At 36.5% G+C, this 21,419-nt stretch overlaps 1 protein-coding gene across 2 annotated transcripts in view; it reads right to left on the bottom strand.

The window, feature by feature from the left end:
* LOC126173067 (protein furry) overlaps positions 1–21,419 on the bottom strand; it is a 1,238,628-nt gene that overhangs the window by 73,090 nt on the left and 1,144,119 nt on the right. For both annotated transcript variants that reach the window (XM_049920928.1, XM_049920929.1), the window contains 4 exons: positions 17,671–17,811; positions 16,303–16,471; positions 8,291–8,475; positions 6,744–6,818 (listed from right to left, as the gene is read on the bottom strand). In XM_049920928.1, the coding sequence (XP_049776885.1) occupies positions 6,744–6,818; positions 8,291–8,475; positions 16,303–16,471; positions 17,671–17,811 (570 nt within the window). The remainder of the gene's footprint in view (positions 1–6,743; positions 6,819–8,290; positions 8,476–16,302; positions 16,472–17,670; positions 17,812–21,419) is intronic.

The following is a 21,419-nucleotide window of genomic DNA, read 5'->3' as shown; positions in this document are numbered from 1 at the left end:
TATATCTTCAAGACTCCAAAAATATGGAAATCACGTGGAGGAAAATCAGGACTGTATGGAAGATGTGCAAGGGCTTCCCTGCGAAAGTTCTACAGTTCAGTCAAGACAAACTTGGCAACATGTGGATCCACTCATGCTGCATAAGTTTCACTGGGAAGCCTTTACACATTCTCCAAACAGTCTTGATCACTCCCCATGCAATTTCCATATTTTTGAAGCTCTGAAGAAATACATTCATGGTTGCTGATTTGTTTCACACGAAGAGGTATTTTACCATGAATGCACTGACCGTCTTGTCTCACAAGAAGTTACAATCTTTGCAAACAATATTGGAAGAGAAGTAACACGTCTAGACTGAAGCAGAAACATACAGTAAGTAACATCTTTGACAGTGTGGTGGTAATGCAATGAAAAAGTAAAAAAAATGAACAGTAAATAAATAACAATGGAGTAAACAGGAAAACCTTTTAACACAAAATACGAACAGCATGCCTACATAGAAACTGTTTCTGCTTCAGTCTAGACATGTTACTTCTCTTCCAATACTGTTTGCAAACATTGTAACTTCTTTGGTGACAATGCTCAGTAAATGACTGAAGATGGCCTTGTAAGCTGAAAACTGGCTAACACAACAAAAGTAATATTGTAGAACAAAAGCAAACTGGTGTTTTTCATTTATAATAAACAGTTTAATTACTTTTTCCATCTGTCTCATTTTTATTTGACTGTCCCTTATAACACAGTTTGTGACTGGACAAAAAACTTTCAGTGATGCACCAGCCATCAAAGTGATGTTTTAGAAATCTTACTGTTAAAAGTTTCTCTTATATTGTTTACATAGTAAGCTATCAGTATGTTGACAATTGTGTCACCAGGACTTGTTTAGGTTTGCTAAAACATAATTAACAGGTTTAAAGCACAGTAACACTGATACTGTAATAGCTGCACTGATTAACTGCCGTCATGAAAGAAATGAAGGGATATGTTTGAAAGTCTCCCTCGTTATACTATTGATAACCCTGTCTTCATGAATGCATGTGCTACTTCATTTACTTAGTAAAGATATACATCTGTAGTACCTTCTTTTTCTAGCAGCAAATAATGCGATTGGTAACATGTAAGTGAGAAGTGCCATTGTTACTATGTGTGCACAGCCAATTTAATGTGTAGTGAAGATTAGGCTTGTTGCCATTCCAAGAGAAGCTGTATTTTGCAAACTTTTAGATCCTTATACATAAAATGAAGATAACACAGTTCTGACACGTTTTCATTTATGCAGCAAAATCAAACAAAAATTAACAATTATTTTACTCAACTTTATCTATAGCAAATTAAAAATAATAGGTACTGAAAGCATTTAAATGAGACTTTGTGGTCCCAAATAGCCTTGAAAGTCAGAAAATCTGGATCTTTGCTGAAGCATGTATTACGCTAATAAAAACAACACTGAAAACATAAAACTAAAGACTTTTACCAACAAAACAGAAAGTAGAATATATATTGTGACTGAGATCTGTGATATGCAGGCCTTCGCGGAGTGGTTGTGGAAATACGAGACACATTTCACTTATTAATGGAACACAAAATGAGAGAACTCATGCCGTGTTTAGCAATGAAAGCTGGTTTTAAAAACAAACAATTTTACAGACAGTGGAGTAGGCATAGTGGTATTGCAAGAAGTATTGGTTTTACCTTGGTAATTGCGTTTATAAAACCATCCTAGATACAGGGAGACAACCACCATCAGAATATGGAAAACAAATAAAAAATATCATGTATTAAAAGTCAGCTCTACATATATCATTTCCACAACACAGATCTCATCTGCTGTATAATTTTTCAGAAAGTTAGGACACACACAACACAATTTTAATATACTGAAAGATATTTACATACAAAGATCTCCATGTATTCTTAAAGAATACATACACCTGAACTGGTACTTCCACAGATCAAATGTATGAGGGTTGTTCATGAAATAACACCCCACAATGTTTTTCTCTGAACATACTTATTCTCAGGAGTCAGAATCTAGTGACAATATCAGTTAACATTACTTTTACATGTACTATTTGGCTAAACAGTCTCCATTACACTCTATGGCACTATGCCAGAGGTGTGGAAGAGCGTGCGTTCCCTTTTGCTAAAAGCTTTTTTCTTTTGATTGTACCCATATTTTCACTGTATGAATTATGCTCTCATCATCTTCAAAGTGTGTCCCAAGCAGAGAATTCTTAAGTGGTCCAAACACTTGGAACTTCAAGGGTGCCAGGTTTGGGTTATAGGATGGGCGAGGCAATGAGGTCCAATTCAATTTGATCATATGTTTTTAGGTTCTGAGACCTGTGTGTGGGTAAGCATTGTTGTGTTGGAACAAGATTTCTTTTGGATTCTTGTCAGGCTGGTTACCGAGTTCGTTCAGTTATTACATATACCTCTGAATTAATGCTTGACTCTTCTGACAACACATTCACAAGAATGATATCATCACTTCCCTTCACCTTCCATTGGGTTGGGTTGGGTTGTTTTGGGGAAGGAGACCAGACAGTGAGGTCATCAGTCCCATAGGATTAGGGAAGGATGGGGATGGGCCGTGTCCTTTGAAAGGAACTATCCCGGCATTTGCCTGGAGCGATTAAGGGAAATCACGGAAAACCGCTGGATGCGGGATTGAACTGTCGCCCTCCCGAATGTGAGTCCAGTGTCTAACCACTACGCCATCTCGCTCAATACCTGATATTGTTACTATTTCAAAAGACTGTCATCATGGCTTTGCCACCAGAGGGAGCTGACTTGAATTTCTTCTTTGGTGAGTGTGGATGGTGCTACTCCAGTGACTGCCTGTTTGTTTCCAGTTCTAAGCGAAGCACTCAGCTTTCATGGCCTGTAATTACCTGTATCAGAGATGCCTCTCCATTGGCCTCAAACTGCTCCAACATTTCAGACGAAATGGCTTTTCTCTGAATCTTGTGTTCTATTGTGAGCATAATTGGAATAGACCTTCAGCAAATCTTAGAAGATCCAAGAGTCTCAGTCACTGCACATGCACTTCTTCCAATGCTCTACAGAGATAACAGTCAAGTAGAGATATGCCAGTCTGCATGAACAATGGCATCTGCATCATTCACCATATTGGGAGCAGTGGCTGTGACAGGACATCCTGAATGCAGTCAATCATCGAGCCAAATTTTTGCACATCCAGACGGTTTAACTATCTTTACCCACTGGCCAACAGTACTCCTAACAACTGTATCATTGCCACACATCACAAACAAATGCTTGAGGATATTCACCACTTCTTTTTCCACAACCAAGAATTCAATAATAGTAAGTCCCTTGTAATGAGATGCTTGCGTACACACCATTTTGATGGTTCACAACGGCTCTGCCGTCTATCAGAACTGTTTGAAACTTTACACTTGTGGAGAAGAAACATCAAATCTGAAACCTCTAAAAGGATGTTTTCCTATGTATATTAATTACTGCAAGGAAAAAAAATCTGGGGCCTTATTTATTGAACAACTCTCACAACTCTAGTGAATGTGGTTTTCCATTTTTTTCTTATATTCTTATTTTAGTTCCATGTTTTTCCATGTATGGTAGTGTTTTCTGCTGATGAGTGTAGACATACTTTAGAACTTTAAAAAATAGTACCAAGATGAAACCTGGTGAAGACTATAGTAATCAAATTTAGTTTCAAAATGTTTGATTTTGGCCACAAACTGGAGAAATTAAAGAAGCAACTATGCTGTATAGATCATGTATCTAAAGACAAAATATGAACATGGAAGTGACTGTAGCAATTGCAATCAACTAGGAACTAACTGCGGAGCACATAGTGAAAGATAAAATAATACATAATAAACAAAAAACACGCTGAGGATAACAATATTAAGTGGACAGAATTTCAGACAAAAAGGTGTTTAAAGGATAAAATAACAATATATTTCATTTGAGAAGCATGAATAAATACTTACATATTTGTTTGTTGTGATAAATATGAAATGGTGATAACAGACTTAAGTTTCAACTCAAGAAATCCTCAACAAAGTAGACAGTAGATATGTAAATCTGACTTTCTCATGATATATCAGAGAAAATCTTAAAAGTAACTGTATGGGGCAGTCAATAGCAGACAGTTGCCATAAAAAGAATCCACACTATAAAGAAAAAAATTAGTATATCATGAATATGTTTTGTCATTGTATGAAAATATAACTTTAGAGAGGACGAGTGCAGCACAGCTCTTGAAATTAAGAAGAAAGTAGATAACAAAGATGAGGAGGAGGTAATTTTCCAGTAAAGAGTAATTTTGTGTACAGGTTAGAACAAAGGTTATTCATGGAAAGGAAGGAAGAAAGCTCAGAGTTTAATATCCTGTCAATGATGAGATAAAATCGTTGCAGGGTAGAGAAGGAAATCAGTCATGTCCTTTTCAAATGAACCATCCCAGCATGGGCCTTAATATATTTAAGAAAACCTAAATCTGGATGGCCACTGGATACTGGAACTGCCATCTTCGTGAGTGTGGGTTCAGTGTCTTACCACTGTATCACCTTGTTCAGGGATTATTCATAACAGTATTTAGAGTGCCAGGATGTCAACAACATATAAGTTGAAGAAATTTTCTACAAATAGTAATTCAAGTGCTTTGTCAATGTGTTTATTAGAGTCATAGCCAACTAAAAATAATGGAGGAAGGCGTGAGGTTTGAGATGATCCCCCTATTAGACAGTGCATTGTTACTCATGAATCATCTCACTTGAAGAATAATTTATGCATTATAGAGCAGTACCATATCTGCAGACAAATGTAAATTAGCCCTTGAGGGCACTGTAGCTGCATGGAGGTACAGCATGTTTGTGTTGGTTCTACTGAACAAGCTTACTGATTATGAGTTCCAACTATACAGTCTCCCACTGACAAATAATGTCCAGATTTAGTAACAGTAGCACAGTACAGGTAGTAATCGCTTTCAGAATAATTTGTAAAGTTTATTTATTGCTAGTACAGATACCTTACAGTGTGTGCTTTTTATTTTCTTTATACAGAGTTAGCTTTCCTTAAGTGTAAAAAATGTTTTAGCAATAAAATTGATGCATTGGTTTTAGTTTTCTCATGAAAACATGTCCATGAAGAGTTTATTACTATGACAGTCACACATCTGTCCTTACTCTTACTTAACGAACAGTGATCTGTATGGTGTTTGAAGAAACTGTTTTCTTAAATTTCAAAATAAAATAAAAATATTATTAAGAGGTTTCAGAAGATACGAAAAAGTATTCTGAGATGAAGTGTGCAGAAGAGTTTTATCAAGTCTATCATGTGTGAATGAATGGTTTATAAATAGCACAAGTGCTTAGGGAAAGCTGTTGAAGTGAGTGGAAATCTAGCATGAGGCATAAAAGCCACAAAAAATACTGTTTTAATGTGTGTTATTTTTACAGAGTTACTGTGTGCAACTGAATGAAAATCAAATTGAACAATATATGAATTCCATGTCTATGTTTTTTAAAGCATTACCAGAAATGAAACATGCGGTTTTGCTCTGTTTTTGTGCTTATTTCTTGTAGTGTAAAATTACTCTTGGTTTCATTTTGATTGAGCCTCTAGCTGAGTAAAAGTATAAGGGTAATGATTAGATGAAACTTTCGAGTACAAAGAAGCAAAATGGAGATATAAGTTGTGTTTCTCATATCACTGCACATAAAACAAACCATTAGATAACATTATTTTTATCAGCAACTGAGGGACTTACAATTCACATACAGCAAAATACTCTTCCAGCACGTAACCCTAACAGTATCTATAAACCACAAGAAGGGACTCGTTTATGGAAGCAAAGTTCATGAAAACAGCAACAATAAATTACATGATAGCTTATGTTTGGTTCTATAAAGTATGTCAGTGACATGTTATGGTGGGATGATCTAAATAACTCAACAAAGTAAACATCCCCCCTCCCCACACACAAAATTGTTTGTCCTTTATTTTGGATCAATAACATCGTATCGTGCAACTGACAAATGTACGGATACATCCTGAGAAAAGAAATGGAACACTTAATTACACAACTGATTAAGAAACTGAGAACCTTCAATTCCACAGGTATTCTAAGAAACTGTTCTTCATCTCAAAATAAACATGGGAGCAAGTTCATTCCATATGAAAGAATAATACGCACAAATAAATGTCGAGTATAAACATACGGGTTTGAGTACACTTTACTAAAATCTGACTGAAGAGTGTCTTGTCCTTCACATTTTAGAAAAAAATCAATATAGTAGAGTGTGTGTGTGTGTGTGTGTGTGTGTGTGTGTGTGTGTGTGTGTGTATAGTGTAGCGTTCTAAATGTACAAAACTAAGAAATGTAAAATACAGTGTTGTACTATCTTAACAATACTGCAAACTGAAGAAACATGATGCCTTAATCATTAATGGACTCCGTTAATAGACTCAATCCTTTTACTCGAATGTTTCACAAAATTTGGAAACCACCACTGACAACTCATCCAAATAAAATTAAATGAAAAGTGCTATTGACTTTATAAATACAGTACCAAAGCAATCATTTCACAATTAGCAAAGCAATGTTGCATGAAGATGGCTGCAGTTCATGTAGCAGAACACCAAAGTTTAGATTTTTGTTGATCCAGATGATAAGTTATAAACATAAACAGAGCATGATAGATAATATAAAGACTGGTGTTCAATACAAAATAGTAAAGCATTTGAATTCTTACAGAAGGGCTTTTTGGCAATCCAACTCGCTGACCACATGTTGTAAGCAGGTTCACGAGACACTCCCTCACACGACTCTGAAGAGAAAAACAGTACAAAAGTTTATTAAAAAACAGATCAATCTACTGATGACCTGAGTGAAAAATACAATAAAATTACATTGAGTGGCTAAATTACTTAGTTCACCAAAGGAATACTGTAATTAGTATTGAATGCATTTTATGTGACATGGTAGTGTGACAGAAGATGATCTTACAGACTACAGATATATGAATGAGGATATGTTATTAATATTTTTTCAGCTTAATTTCAGAATCCCTTAAAAATGCTTCAATATTAAACTTTTACATACTAAGACACTTCATTAACCTTATTTTAAAAAAGAACATGACAAAAATAACCTTTGGATTTACAAAATTAAAACTGAAAGTTGTGAATTTCAGAAATTGTTGGGGAATTTCATATTCCAAGATCCACAATGTCAAGAGTGTGCTGAGAATGCCACATTTCTGGCATTAACTCTCACCATGGACAATGCAGTGGCTGATGGGCCTTCATTTGACGACCGAGAGCAGTGGCATTTGCATAAAGCTGTCAGTGCCAACAGACAATCAATACTGCATGAAATAACCACAGAAATCAATACGAGATTTATGATGAATGTATCGGTTTGAACAATGCAGCAAAATTTACTGTTAATGGGCTACGGTGGCAGAGGACTGACGTGAATGCCTTTTCTAACAGCACATGAACTGCAGTGCTTCTCCTGGGCTTATGACCATATTTGTTGGACCCTATAGACTGGAAAACTGTGCCATGGTCAGATGGGTCCCAATTTCAGTTGGTACGAGCCAATGGTGGGGTTTGAGTGTGGCACAGACCTCACAAGGCCATAGATCCAAGTTGTCAACAATGCACTGTGCAAGCTGGTGGTGACTCCACAATGGTGTGGACTGTGATGGACTGGCTCCTGACTGTATTTCGATACTTGGAGACCATTTGCTAAGACAATTTGCTATCATTCACATTCTGAAACAATGATGGGATTTTTATGGATGACACTGCATCTTGTCTCTGGGCCATAATTGTTCACAACTGATTTGAAGGACATTTTGGACAATTTGAGTGTATGATTTGGCCTCCGAGATCACCCAACATGAATCCCATTGTACATTTATGGGACATAATCTGGAGGTCAGTTTGTGCACAAAATCCTGTACCAGCAACACATTCACAATTATGGAATGTTCAGTATTTCTGTAGGGGACTCCCAATGACTTGTTGAGTCCATGCCACATCAAGTTGCTGCACTACACCAGGCAAAAGAAGTTGTGACACGATATTAGGATATATTCCGTGATTTTTGTCACCTCACTATATTACAATACCACATCAAGTAGGTAGAAGATTTTAATACCACATCAAGTATGCAGAAAAATTTAGTTTCATTCCCTTTTAGTTTCTAAAATAGCCTCAGAGATTAATTCTTGGAGCACAATGGAACACAACAGTGACTGGATATGATGATATAGAAAATAAAGATGGAAACCTGTGACATCCAGGGTCTCTTCCACCCAGCTACCCCTGTATTATCTGCAGGAGATAGTGACACAGAGCGACGTGGTGATGATGCTGCTCCTTCTCCCTGACTATTTTTTTCCTCAATCTTCGTTAGAAATCTACGTCCTATGATTGGAGTCTGAGACAAATCAAATGTGAACTCCATTGTTCTGCCTAGGAAAAGGAAAAAGTTCTATTATACAAATGAAATTAAACTAATTCAGATTTTTAATAATTAACTTTTTTGAAGCATACATAAATTGCAATTTAAATAACAACCACATAAAGTGTGCAAAAAGCAATGAGAAAACATATTCAGAAGCTGTGTTCCTTTCATATTACTATTCACATAAACAGTGATAAGACAAACACAGTCTCAGTAGTATATCATCTGCAATGACAAAAGAAAATCTGAAAAACATTTAACTTAAGAAAACAAACAAAATAAAAGAGATTATGCTAAAAATTGACAGTCCTTTCAAAACTGCAGTAACATTGAGGTGACAAGTTATTTCTTCAAACTATGATGCTGAAGATAGCTATGAATTATAATCTATTCCATAAAATTTCAGGCATGCAGCCACATAAATTCAACTTCTTCTTCTCCTAATATTTCAGCTGAATACTGTCCAGCCATCTTTGGAGTGATTCGACGTGGCTGACACTCCAGCACTTGCTCTGTCTTTTTAAACCTGCGGACTGAACCACTGTGCATGCAGCCACAGATACACAAGATGCACAATTATAACCTAGATTATACAAGGGTCATTCAAAAATTAAATTTCCCATTTATTTTCTTAGAAACTACAACAGATACAGAAAATATAATATCTAAATAAAACAGAGCAAGTTTTCAACTATATATATGCTGAGACGAGATACTGGCAGAAGTAAAGCTGTGAGGACCGGGCATGAGTCGTGCTTCGGTAGCTCAGATGGTAGAGCACTCGCCCGCAAAAGGCAAAGGTCCCGAGTTCGAGTCTTGGTTGGGCACACAGTTTTGATCTGCCAGGAAGTTTTATATATATGCTGTCAGTTTTCCATATAATCACCACCATTTGTTATTCACTTTTTTCAATGATGAACAAAAGTCTGCATACCATATTCATGAAAACCTGAACCAGCTAGGACTAGCCACAGTCTTTACAGCTTCAAAAACAGAATTTGACCATATAAAATGCTAGCCACATAGTCCATCTTTCACAAGCTCAAAGATATCGAAGTCTGAAGGTGCTAAATCACAAATGTAATCTTCAAGAGTCAGCTAGTTCAGTTCTTTCAATGTCTTGGTGAAACTCTCCCACGGGTCAAACAAACCTGTGACCTTTCATGCTGCTCTGCTCTGTGTATGTTCAATATCCCCTGTTAGTCCGATTTTTTAAGGGCACACACACTTGAGCAATATTCTAGAATTCATCACATGAGTGATTTGTAGCAATCTTCTCTGTAGACTGATTGCACTTTCCCAGTATTCTACCAATAAACTGAAAACTACTACCTGCTTTACCCATGACTGAGTCTATGTGATAATTCCATTTCACATTTCTACACAGTGTCACACTGAGGTATCTGTATGAGTTGGCTGATTCCAACAGTGGCTCATTGATATTATAGTCATAGGATACTATGCTTTTTTTCATTTTATGAAGTGCACAACTTTACATTTTTGACACAAGCAAGTTGTCAATCTTTGCACCACTTTGAAATCTTGTCAAGCTCTGAATGAATATTTATGCAGCTTCTTTCAGATAGTACTTCATCAAAACTGCATCATATGCACAAACCTAAGGCTACTGTTAATACTGTCTCCAAGGTCATTAATATACAACATGAACAGCAAGGGTCTCAACACACTTCCCTGGGGCACTTCTACATCCACGATGATTCTCCATCCAAGATAACATGCTGTGTCCTTCCTACCAGAAAGTTCTCAATCCAATCACAAATTTCACTTGATATCCCACATGATCATACTTTTGACAAAGTGGACTGAGTCAAATGTGTTTTGGAAATAAAAAAAAAAAAAAAAAAATACTGCATCTACCTGCGTGCCTTGATCCAAAGCTTCCAGTAGGTCATGTCAGAAAGGTTTCACGTGATCTATACTTTTGGAATCCATGCTGGCTGGCATGGAGAAGGTCATTCTGTTTGAGATATGTCATTATGTTTGAACTCAGAATATGTTCTAAGACTCTACAACAATGTGATGTCAAGGATATTGGAATCTGATAGGGATTCGATCACAATTTTAATGATTTCAGCTGTTTCTCAACACCACTAACGCTAATACTTATCTCAGTCATCTTTTTAGTGGTATGAGATTAACCTTGGGCAACTCTCATAGGTTTTCCTTCATAAAGGAGCATGCTCAGGGGCATGCAGCTTGCATGACGAGCACAGGTCCCCAAGCTGGGTCTGGCACTGCTCCCTCTTACTTGTGCTAGGCTACTCTATCCTATCTGATCTCTTTTGGTCAGCTCTTGTTCTTTTCTGACCCCAACGGTATTATGTACGGAGGCCTAGGATGCCTTTCATTTTCATGCCCTTTAATGGCACTTGTCTTTCTTTGGCCGAGCTCTTCAATTCTTGAAATGTCGGACCCCTTCTATTTTATCTGTCTTCACAATTTCATGTAGTCGCATTTCATCCTTCATCATCACCTTCCTGAGTAACATTCATAATTGTAATTCGACGATCTGTCCTCACTCTAGGGTGACATCTTAGACAGTCGACCATGAACAGTCTTTTGAAGAATAATTCCACTGACTGCAACCATAAATTGTAGTAAAGACAGCATTCGGATTTGGTGGGCTGTCATTCAAAAGAAAATTATGGGTCGGAGCATCTAGAAACTCAACAGTCGGTACAAACCGAAAAACATCAAAGGATTTGCCTAAACAAATCTCACTCTTCTCAACACACAATGTTAACTCCTTGTGCCAAGCTGGAAAATTAAAATCATCACTGATATCATGAAGCAACACAAAATTGTAATCATGGCTCTTCAAGAAATCAAAAACAGTGATCAAGACCCTATGGAAGCACAGAGATACCGACTTTGAAAAGGAATTCCAGGAAAAAGAGTCAGGAAAAACTGTCCACAATTTAGCAAGGGATTTCTTATAGATCTCAAAATTATCGACTCTATCATAGAATTCAAGTCTCAGTCCCTGAACATCTTAAAAATATCCTAGAAAAGGTAGAAGAGAACTTCCCCAAGAAACAGTCAAGAGATTATTACAAAACCTTTGGGAGATACCTTAAAAAGTATGAGTTCCCAATATTTATGCTGAGAGATAATTCAGGAAAGTTGGCACATAGCAATCTGTAAATAAGACATACACAATTATCAATGCATATGCTCTCACCAATCATAAAAATAATACTCTGAACGGCAAAGAGGAAACACAGAAATTTTGTGATCTACTGGATCAAGTCTTAACCAACATTCCTCTATCAAACATAAAAATTCTCCTAGGTGATGTCAGTGCTCATCTGGGGCAAGAAAGAAAATACAGGGATATCATTGGAAAATGGCCAGCACATAAATGGACCAACAAAAATGGTCAAAGGTTAATTGAAACTTGTAGAAGCCATAGCCTGGTCTCAAAATCAACATGTTTTAAAAGGAAACCTCACAAATTAAAAACCTGGAAACATCCTAATTTCTGAAAGGGTGACTGGCAACTGGACCATGTATGCGTGGATAAATTTCACCATTGTGAAATCTGCAATGTCAATGTTTTAAGGGGCTGAAGATTCAGGGTCAGACCACTATGTTGCGAAGATCAAAATAAAATTAACACAAATGGTAAAAACAGATCTCAGAAAAAAACTGGAAGAAAATTTGGCCCAACCATCTTAACAAAAAATGAAGAATACACTAGGAAATCAGATGAAGGATCTATCAACTATAACACGCTAGCGGAATTAACCACCAAATTAAAATCCATACCAGATGAGTTGGCTCCAATAAATCCCAGGAAGAAACATGAGTGGTGGAATGAAGAACATGACCAGTCATCAGAAAGAAGACACCAAGCTTGGATAAAGCATCAAGCCCAAAAGTCTGAAGAATCACATCTAGAACTAATTAAGCAAAGAAAGTCAATCCATAAAATCATCAGACAGACAAAACACAAACATCTTAAAAATATCCTAGAAAAGGTAGAAGAGAACTTCCCCAAGAAACAGTCAAGAGATTATTACAAAACCTTTAGGAGATACCTTAAAAAGTATGAGTTCCCAATATTTATGCTGAGAGATAATTCAGGAAAGTTGGCACATAGCAATCAAGAAAATGCAGAGATATTTGCAGAGACTTTCAACAAACTTTTAAATTGTGATGACCCACTGGAAACATTTCAAGTAGACACTGAAGCACCTATTTTAACCACCCCAGACCTACTACATCCTCCAACTATCAATGAGGTTGAGGTTGCTATTCAGGAACTACAAAATTACAAGACATGTGGTGAAGACCATGTATTAGCAGAAATCTGGAAGAATGCCGGAAAACCTATGGTCATAAATCTCCACCAACATATAATTGAAACGTTGATCACAGAGAAAATTCCAGAGCACTGAACCTCAGGAATAATCCATTCATTATTTAAAAAAGGAGATAGACTCTAATCCAGATAATTACAAAGGAATAACCCTTCTGGACTGCACATACAAAATGTTCTCCTGCATAATTTATAATCAGATCAAAAACATTCTGGAACCAAAACCTGGAGAATATCAAGGAGGATTTCAACCTTACAGAAGCTACTCACACCAAATTCTTAGCCAGAAACTAGTAATGGAGTATCAGAAGTATAGAAACAAACAGTTATTCATCTCATTCATAGATTTAAAAAAAGCATATGATAGTGTTCATAGACCCACACTTCTAAAAATCCTTGGATCATATGGCCTCCATCCTAAACTGGTAAGACTCATGTAACTAACTTTAACTTAAACAAATTCAAAGGTCAAGTTTAGAGGAGAAATGTCAAAAGCTTTCGCAATAAAAACAGGACTCAGACAAGGTGACGGGTTGTCCCCTTTTTTTCTTTTCAATGTGGCCCTTGATTACATCATAACAATCTGGCAATAAGAAAATCCATGTAAAATCAAAATTGGAGGAAAACCAGCAATAAGAGCAAACTGCCTTGGGTTTGCTGATGATTTAGCTCTCTTAGCCTTTGACATGGAAGACTTTCGTGCTCAGATCACAAGTCTCCAGAAAATTGCTTCAAAAATAGGATTACAAATATCCTTTTAGAAAACTGAAATCATGCCCATGAAACCTCTTTGCATAGATAAAATCTTCATAAATGATCAAGCAATTAACATAGTTCTACAATTTAAATATCTTGGAGAAATTATTTTGCAGAACTTGGGTGAGAAAGCAACATGGATAAATACAACCAACAAAATGAAAAAAGCACAATTTATGACCTGGTCAACATATAATAAGAAATGCCAGTCAATAGACACTAAGATTCAACATTACAAAACTGTAACTCTCCTGGAAATAACTTATGCTTGTGAAACTCAAATGAAGAACTGATCAACTCCTCAAGACTGAATGAAGAATTATCAGAACATGCACCAATAAAAAATACCAGGTTGGTAGAGTCTGGAGAATACTCCCTAATGAAACTGTCTATTGTGAGACTGACCCAGATTCTGAACGAATGAAAAAGTTCTGGGCTGAGTGCAAGAAGCAAGTAGTCCAGTCTTCAAAGAGAAAGTGAACATGGAATGACTCAAGTGGTCCAACGTGGCCAATCAAGTTAATAATAATAAAAGGAGCGCTTGAAAGTGGAGTTAAGCATTTTAGACTTCACTTTGCTACCGTCAATTTCAGTTTCTGTCTCATTTGCTAGGGACTGGACACTAACTTTGGTGCCACTAACAGCCTTTGCATACAATTACAATTCCTTTGAGTTTTATGAAAGATAATGTGACAATATTCTGCTATGCTAACCACTGAAGGATACATGCATTCCTCTCTTGACAGCCAAACACATTTCATTCAGCATCTCTCTATCTATAACCCTATGCTTTGTTTTACACTTATTATGCAGTAATCTCTGTTTCTATGGAAGTTTCTTTACAGTGACTGTATACTGTGGGGCATCACTCCCATTATGAACTGTACTGCTGGGTACATATCCATCCAGTGCATGGTCAATTATTCCTTTAAACTAGAGCCGTAGTTCCTCTACATGCTCCTGCTCTGTGCTGAAAGTTTCAAATTCCTCAATTATATTTCTATGACCCTACTGATTTTTTATGTAGTTTACTGAACATTTATATCTTTCTGCTTATTTTAGTTGTCCTTTGTACTTTGGTAATCATTCTTGCCATAACAGTGACAGAGTCACTGACACGAGTGTTGATGTGGACATCCTCAAAGAGGTCAAGTCTCTTAATTGCCCTTGGATCCAGTATGTTTCCATCATGAATGGGGTTCTGAACTACCTGTTCTAGGTAGTTTTCAGAGAGGGCATTCAATAATGTTTCACAAGATATCTTATCACACTCACCACTAACTCTGTAATTTTCACCACTAACTCTGTAATTTTCCCAATTGACTGTTGGATGATTAAAATCTCTACTGATGATTACAGTATGACTGGGGAATTTATGTAAATGTGAACTGAGGTTTTCTTTAAAGTTTTCGGTTACTTCAGAAGATGAGTCTCGTGGGCGACAGAAGGATTCAACTATCATTTCATGCCCACCCTTGATACTGAGCCTTGTCCAGTCTCACATGTATCTTCAATCTCTAGCTTGGTGGAATTGAGTTTCTTGTCTACTGCATCAAATCCACCACCCCAATTTCCTATTTTACCATTTATTCATACTGTGAGACCCTGTCCATTATTCCTATTTTGTAAGGAACAATCTAATGCATTTACTTCGATCCATCAACAGTGTCCACATTTGCATCCCCAAAATTAAGGAAATCATTTTACGCTAAGTTTTTATCACAAATGAATATTCATCTCCAGACACTAAGACCCAGCCTTTGTACTTGAAGACGACAGTGGCTATGTGGGTGTGGAGTTGTGCTCGTGTGAATGTGTCCATGTTTTTTTTTTTTTTTACTTCTGATGAAGGACTTACCCCAAAAGCTGAATATTTTTAACATTGTGTTTTATTGTGCCTCTCTGTGACACAGTGCCTTCTCTATGTGATGAGTAGCAATTTGTCCTTTCCTTAAGGTTGTTACAGGTGTTATTTGCATATACATCATTATATTACAGTCTGATTTTCCATTAAGTACAAAGCTCTAATCCAATACTACTTCTGGAATGATATCTGCAGATTCAACTGGTTGATTTATTAGCTCAAGTTTGCTGCTTTCTTAGTCTGTCCATCTGATTACTCACTTCTCTCTGTGTTCAGTGTGCCAGTGCCTGTCACTGAGTACTTTCACTTATGCTGCATATAATTTTTTTAGCAATGAAGCTAGTTTGTTAAAACTGCATTAAATGCACTTGAGGGCTCTTTCTGTTGTTTTATGATTGTGTTTTACCTCTATGTATCTAAAGTTAATGTCTGCTTGTGTCTGTGTATGTGCGGATGGATATGTGTGTATGTGCGAGTGTATACCTGTCCTTTTTTCCCCCTAAGGTAAGTCTTTCCGCTCCTGGGATTGGAATGACTCCTTACCCTCTCCCTTAAAACTCACATCCTTTTGTCTTTCCCTCTCCTTCCCTCTTTCCTGATGAAGCAACCGTTTGTTGCGAAAGCTTGAATTTTGTGTGTATGTTTGTGTATCTATTGACCTGCCAGCGCTTTTGTTTGGTAAGTCTCATCATCTTTGTTTTTAGATATAAAGTTATACTTGTATTTTCACATTTATCTCTGTTACTATTTGTGTAAAACAGTAGGCACATTAAGTGAAATCTGATGTCAATGAACATGGGAATAACTTACAAACAAGCTGACATAATATAGCCTGCACTGTTTGTTGAACTATTTACTTAAAAATCACATTACCTGGCAGTTCTTTTTTTGTGAATATTTCGCCATCTGCAAAAGAAGGGTGTGGTGAATTAGCAGTATTTTCCCAGTGAGGAGGATGCAGAGCTGTAGGAGGTGCAACAAGTGTTGAGGAACGTGTGACAACCAACTTAAGAATCTTGAGTGCTTCCTTATAGTGAGGACCCTGGTAAAACCAAAAAAGGATATTCAGTATGTAATTACTAGCTAACATATTATGACAAATTCTACGAAATGTTTGCTTTCAAATGTTACAGCTGGAAAGTTACACACATAGGCAATGCAAGCGTGAAGTGTTGTATAAAATCATTTTTCTGTTTTCTGAAAATATTTGTCTGTAAAGTTGAGAAAGTTTGACATGTGAGAACATCAGACACATTTCTTCCATAGGTCTTCTCCTGACTTATCTTATTCACATGGCCAATTCTGAGATATTGTCACATTATAAGATTGGTGCTATGGCTAAATATCTCAAAACTAGTTATGTGAATAAAGAAATAAAAAAAAGGAGTGCTAACATTGGCTGTGGGTCAATTACACGTTGTTTTCCAAAACATATTATTTGCATGTATACTATCATCTTTGTCTATGGTTCTGAGAGATGTTCTTTGTTCTGGTTGGAAGTTTCCATCAGTTTTTCTATATTATTGCTTCGTCTCCTTTCTTGTAAAGTGGTCTAGACAACACAAAAATAAGCCTGTCTCGAAAAATATAACAATGGAGAGATTCATTTGCTGGCAGTAATTTTATATTGGTGAAGCTCAGGTGTACAGCATCTGATAGTTTACTATTAATTTCAACATAAACACTAAAACATTTATTTTTAAGGAAGTTTATAGCATTGAAAACTTGGTTTGGAGATTTAGGATGCAGCTGAATTTAACAAAGCTTATTTTCAGACACAATTCTCAAAAACAGTGGGCTACACCTCTTGGGAATGTTTGCTCTCCCTCTGGCAAATGATTCATTATACTAGACTTTTTATGATATTTTAAGTACAGTCATAACTGGGCCTTTTGTTTATCTATATCTGCACTACTTTCTTTTTTTTTTTTTAAAAAAAAAAAGTCACACAATTTTTAATTTTGACTCTAGGTAATTTCTTTATGCTGTTGGCATTAATCTTTTCAACCAGTTATCCACTGACACTTGTTTGGTTATAAGAACAAAAACTGCTCCAAACCATTAAATAAAAAAGGAGAATGTGTGTGTGTGTGTGTGTGTGTGTGTGTGTGTGTGTGTGTGTGTGTGAGTGAAAGTTGTAATAAACTATTACACTCCATCTCAATTTTAAAAAGTGATTGTATCAAAAAGTTGGTTTAAAGAGATAACCTACAAAATTATTATATATGAGGAATTTCTTACCTCTATATATTTTGCAATTACTCTTAGCAGGTCAGCATTAATTAGCTGCACAGCAGCTGATGCTAAATCCACATAATGCAGCATGCAGTGAATAATACCTAATATAGGTAACTGTATAATAGCTGGTCCTTTTTCCAGTACCTAGGAATTACATGAAAACAGATAAGATAATGAAATACATAAAAATGTCTCTTCAATAACAATAAAAGAGAAAGTCATAAATGGAAACAAACTGCATGAAGTAAAAGCTTTTGGCAGTCACATTTGGCATTACTGTACTGCATTTCTGTGCTACTAAAGATAATTTCTTTTGGGCTCAAAGGTAAAACAGGAAGTAGTAAAACAAGGTGAAATGTAGTGTAAGTTGCATAAGCCTAAATAAAGAGAGACAACATGTCAAAGAGAAAATGAAAGGAAGCCACATTCCAATAATGAGCAGAGTAAATGTAACCACTCACTGTATGACTGAGATCATTATTAAACATTCAGACCAATATCCTTTCTCAGAGATAACAGACTAAACACACACACACACACACACACACACACACACACTACATTGTCCCAATGCTGCAGCATGGACTAACTGGTGCCAAATTTCTATCATATTTCCTTGAGTCTATCTTCCTTTTCCTTCTCTCTCTCTCTCTCTCTCTCTCTCTCTCTGTGTGTGTGTGTGTGTGTGTGTGTGTGTGTGTGTGTGTGTGTGTGGGCGTGTGTGTGTTTTAGCTCCGAGGCAGAAACTTCGTGATATTTTAATATTGTTTATGTGCTTGTTAACTACTCAACGCTTCAAGTGTATGTTTAGTGGTTATGTTTACTCCTACCATTATTTGTATTCCATGTGTGAGCTTCAGTGTCATGATATTATACATATTATTTACAGCACACACAAAGAATCTCTGCATCCACAAGCAGTCATCTACAGTATAACCAGACTTGGTCCATTCATCTATTAAATATTAAATGCAAATTACTAAATCACTGACTGAGTGCTGTGAACAGTTCAGTGGAATATAGCACAGATTCATCAGGAGAAGAGAATGACACTATAAAACATTAGAATCCACTAACAACATCCATTTCCAGTCTCCTTTACTCATATGTTACTTTCACCTGCCAGTGATGTGACTTTCCTAACAAACAAAATTTTGAAGAGTGGTTACAGGTTGAATAATAATAATAATAATAATAATAATAATAATAATCTCTCTTCTAGTGGAAATACTGTACTGTTTGCCAACAACTAGAACAATTTTTGATAATAGTCCCATCCTCAGTCCTTTCTGCTTTCACTTTGATAGATATTTTGACTGGACTACAAATAATAGGCCAAGAACTGTCTTGGATTATTCTTTGTGTAATAGTATACTCAGCGGCATTGCCTAACTTACAGAATTACTAGGTCAGCAATTCTATGTACTTATAAATGTTTAAATACATACATACCTCATCTCTGAGTACTGGTATGTGCACCGATTGTGCATTTTGGGAACTTGTGAGAGTATTTATCAGCAAATACAGTTAGATATCTTTTTTCCTTTTTATAAAATTGATCAGTGCGTGGTGGACAGTACTTCTGTTACCACTAACTGATCAGTCACTTCCCTTTTCCACTCACGAATGGTGCATGGGAAGAATGTGTTGGCTTTCATTTCTCACATTTTCTCATTGTGGTCATTTTGGGAGATGTATGTGGGAGAAAGTAATATGCTGTTCGACTCTTCTTGGAAAGTACTCTCTGGAAATTTCAACAGTAAATATTTCAGTGAAGTACAATGCCTCTCTTGTAGCATCTGCACTGGTGTTGTTGAGCATTTCTGTAACACTCTCGTGCCAACCAAATGATCCAGTGACAAAATCCACCCACTGTTCGTTGGATCTTCTCTATCTTTTCTATCATTCATGCCTAGTAAGCATCCCAGATTGATGAACAATACTCAAGAATCAAATAAGTGCCTTGTAAGCCACTTCTTTCATGGATGAGTTACATTTCCTTACAATTCTTCCTATGAATCTCAATCTAGCAACTACTTTTCCTGCTATTTGTTTTATGTGGTATATTCCACTTAATGTTGCTCTGGATAGCTACTCCTGGATATTTTACGGTAGATACTGTTTCCTAAAAGTTGTCATCAGTAGTGTAGTAGTACAGAAGTGGATTTATTTGCCTCTTTATGTGCAATATGTTGCATTTATTGATGCTCAGGATCAGCTGCCAGAGTCTGCAACATTCATCAATCCTCTGTAGGTCATTCTGCAACTCTGGCTTTGCTAATTTCTTATAGGCAACATCATCACCTGTGAATAGCCTTAACAAACTTCCGACACATTCTACCAGATCATTTATATTCACTGTAAACAGCAAAGGTCCTATCACATTTTCCTGAAGTACTTCAGAAATTACCTTTACATCTGTCGATTTTGTCCCATTAAGAGCAATGTGTTGAGTTCTGTCTGCAAGGAAATCTTGAATCCAGTCACAAATATGGCCCAATACTCAGTAAACTCCAATTTTTTTTCAGTTAACAGCAGTCTGAGATGGTGTCACATATCTTTCTGTAGTCACAAAATATGGCATCAACCTGGACACCATTCTGTACATTGGACACCATTGTCTATGGTCTTATGGATCTCGTGGAGGAACAGAGAGAGATGAGTTTCACAGGATCTCTGTTTGCAGAATCCATGTTTATTTGTATAGAGGAGATTTTTGTTCTCCAAAAGGTCATAATCCTTGAGCATAAAACATGTTCCATAATTCTACAATATTTACAACAAAATTCTAAATACCATCAAAAATGCATGGAAGGTGCTGCCTCATTGCCATCCAGCATGCTGGAAATAAATAACTACAACAGATTGCTGTGAATGATACAGGCTTATTAACTGCGTGCCTTTGTCTTATGACCCCTCTTGAAAACGGGAATGACATGCACTTTTTTCCAATAACTAGATAATCTTCATTGCTACAGCAACTTACGATAAGGAGAAGAGGAGCAAGTTTTTTCACATAACATTTGTAGAATCATGCAGGTGTCATATATGGTCCTGATGCCTTTCTGTTGCTAAGCAATTGTAGTTGCTTCTCTATTCTGTGATTAGTATCTCAATATCTGCTACTTTGATGTCCATACGATGATTGAAGGAGAGACTGTATTGCGATCTTATGAAGTGAACCAATTTTGGAAGACTGAATTCAGAATTTTGGTCTTCTCTCTGTTATCTTCCATTTCAGTGCCAGTAAGGTCACTAGGTTACTGAATAGGTGATTTAAAACTGCTTACTGATTTTATGTAAGACCATAACATCTTAGGGTTTATTGTCAGATCGGTTGACAAAATTTTACTTTCAAAGTCATTCAATGCTTGTCTCATTGCTCTCCTTATGCTCATTTTCACTTTGTTCAGCCCTCTTCTTTTTTTTGCCCCGGCTAGGTTTTGACTTCTCTTGAATCTGTGATGAAGCTCTCTTTGTTTACTTAAAAGTTGTCTAACACGGCTATTAAACCATGGTGGGTGTTTCCCACCCTTCAGATGTTGCTTGGAACATACTTGTCTAAGTCATATTGAAGGATTCTTTCGCATTTTTCCACTTGTGCTTCACATCATCAGCACCAAATATTTGATGCTGACTACTCAGGTACTCTGCAATTTGCTAGGCAAAAATATTATACTACCTTTCTTAACATTTCTTGAAATATCCATAGTCATAGTTGCTATCACAGCCTTATGATCACTGATATCTGC

Source organism: Schistocerca cancellata, chromosome 1, assembly GCF_023864275.1.
Source record: "Schistocerca cancellata isolate TAMUIC-IGC-003103 chromosome 1, iqSchCanc2.1, whole genome shotgun sequence".
NCBI lineage: Eukaryota > Metazoa > Arthropoda > Insecta > Orthoptera > Acrididae > Schistocerca > Schistocerca cancellata.
The sequence above is the reverse complement of the archived record's forward strand: the minus strand, read 5'-3'. Positions and strand labels throughout refer to the sequence as shown.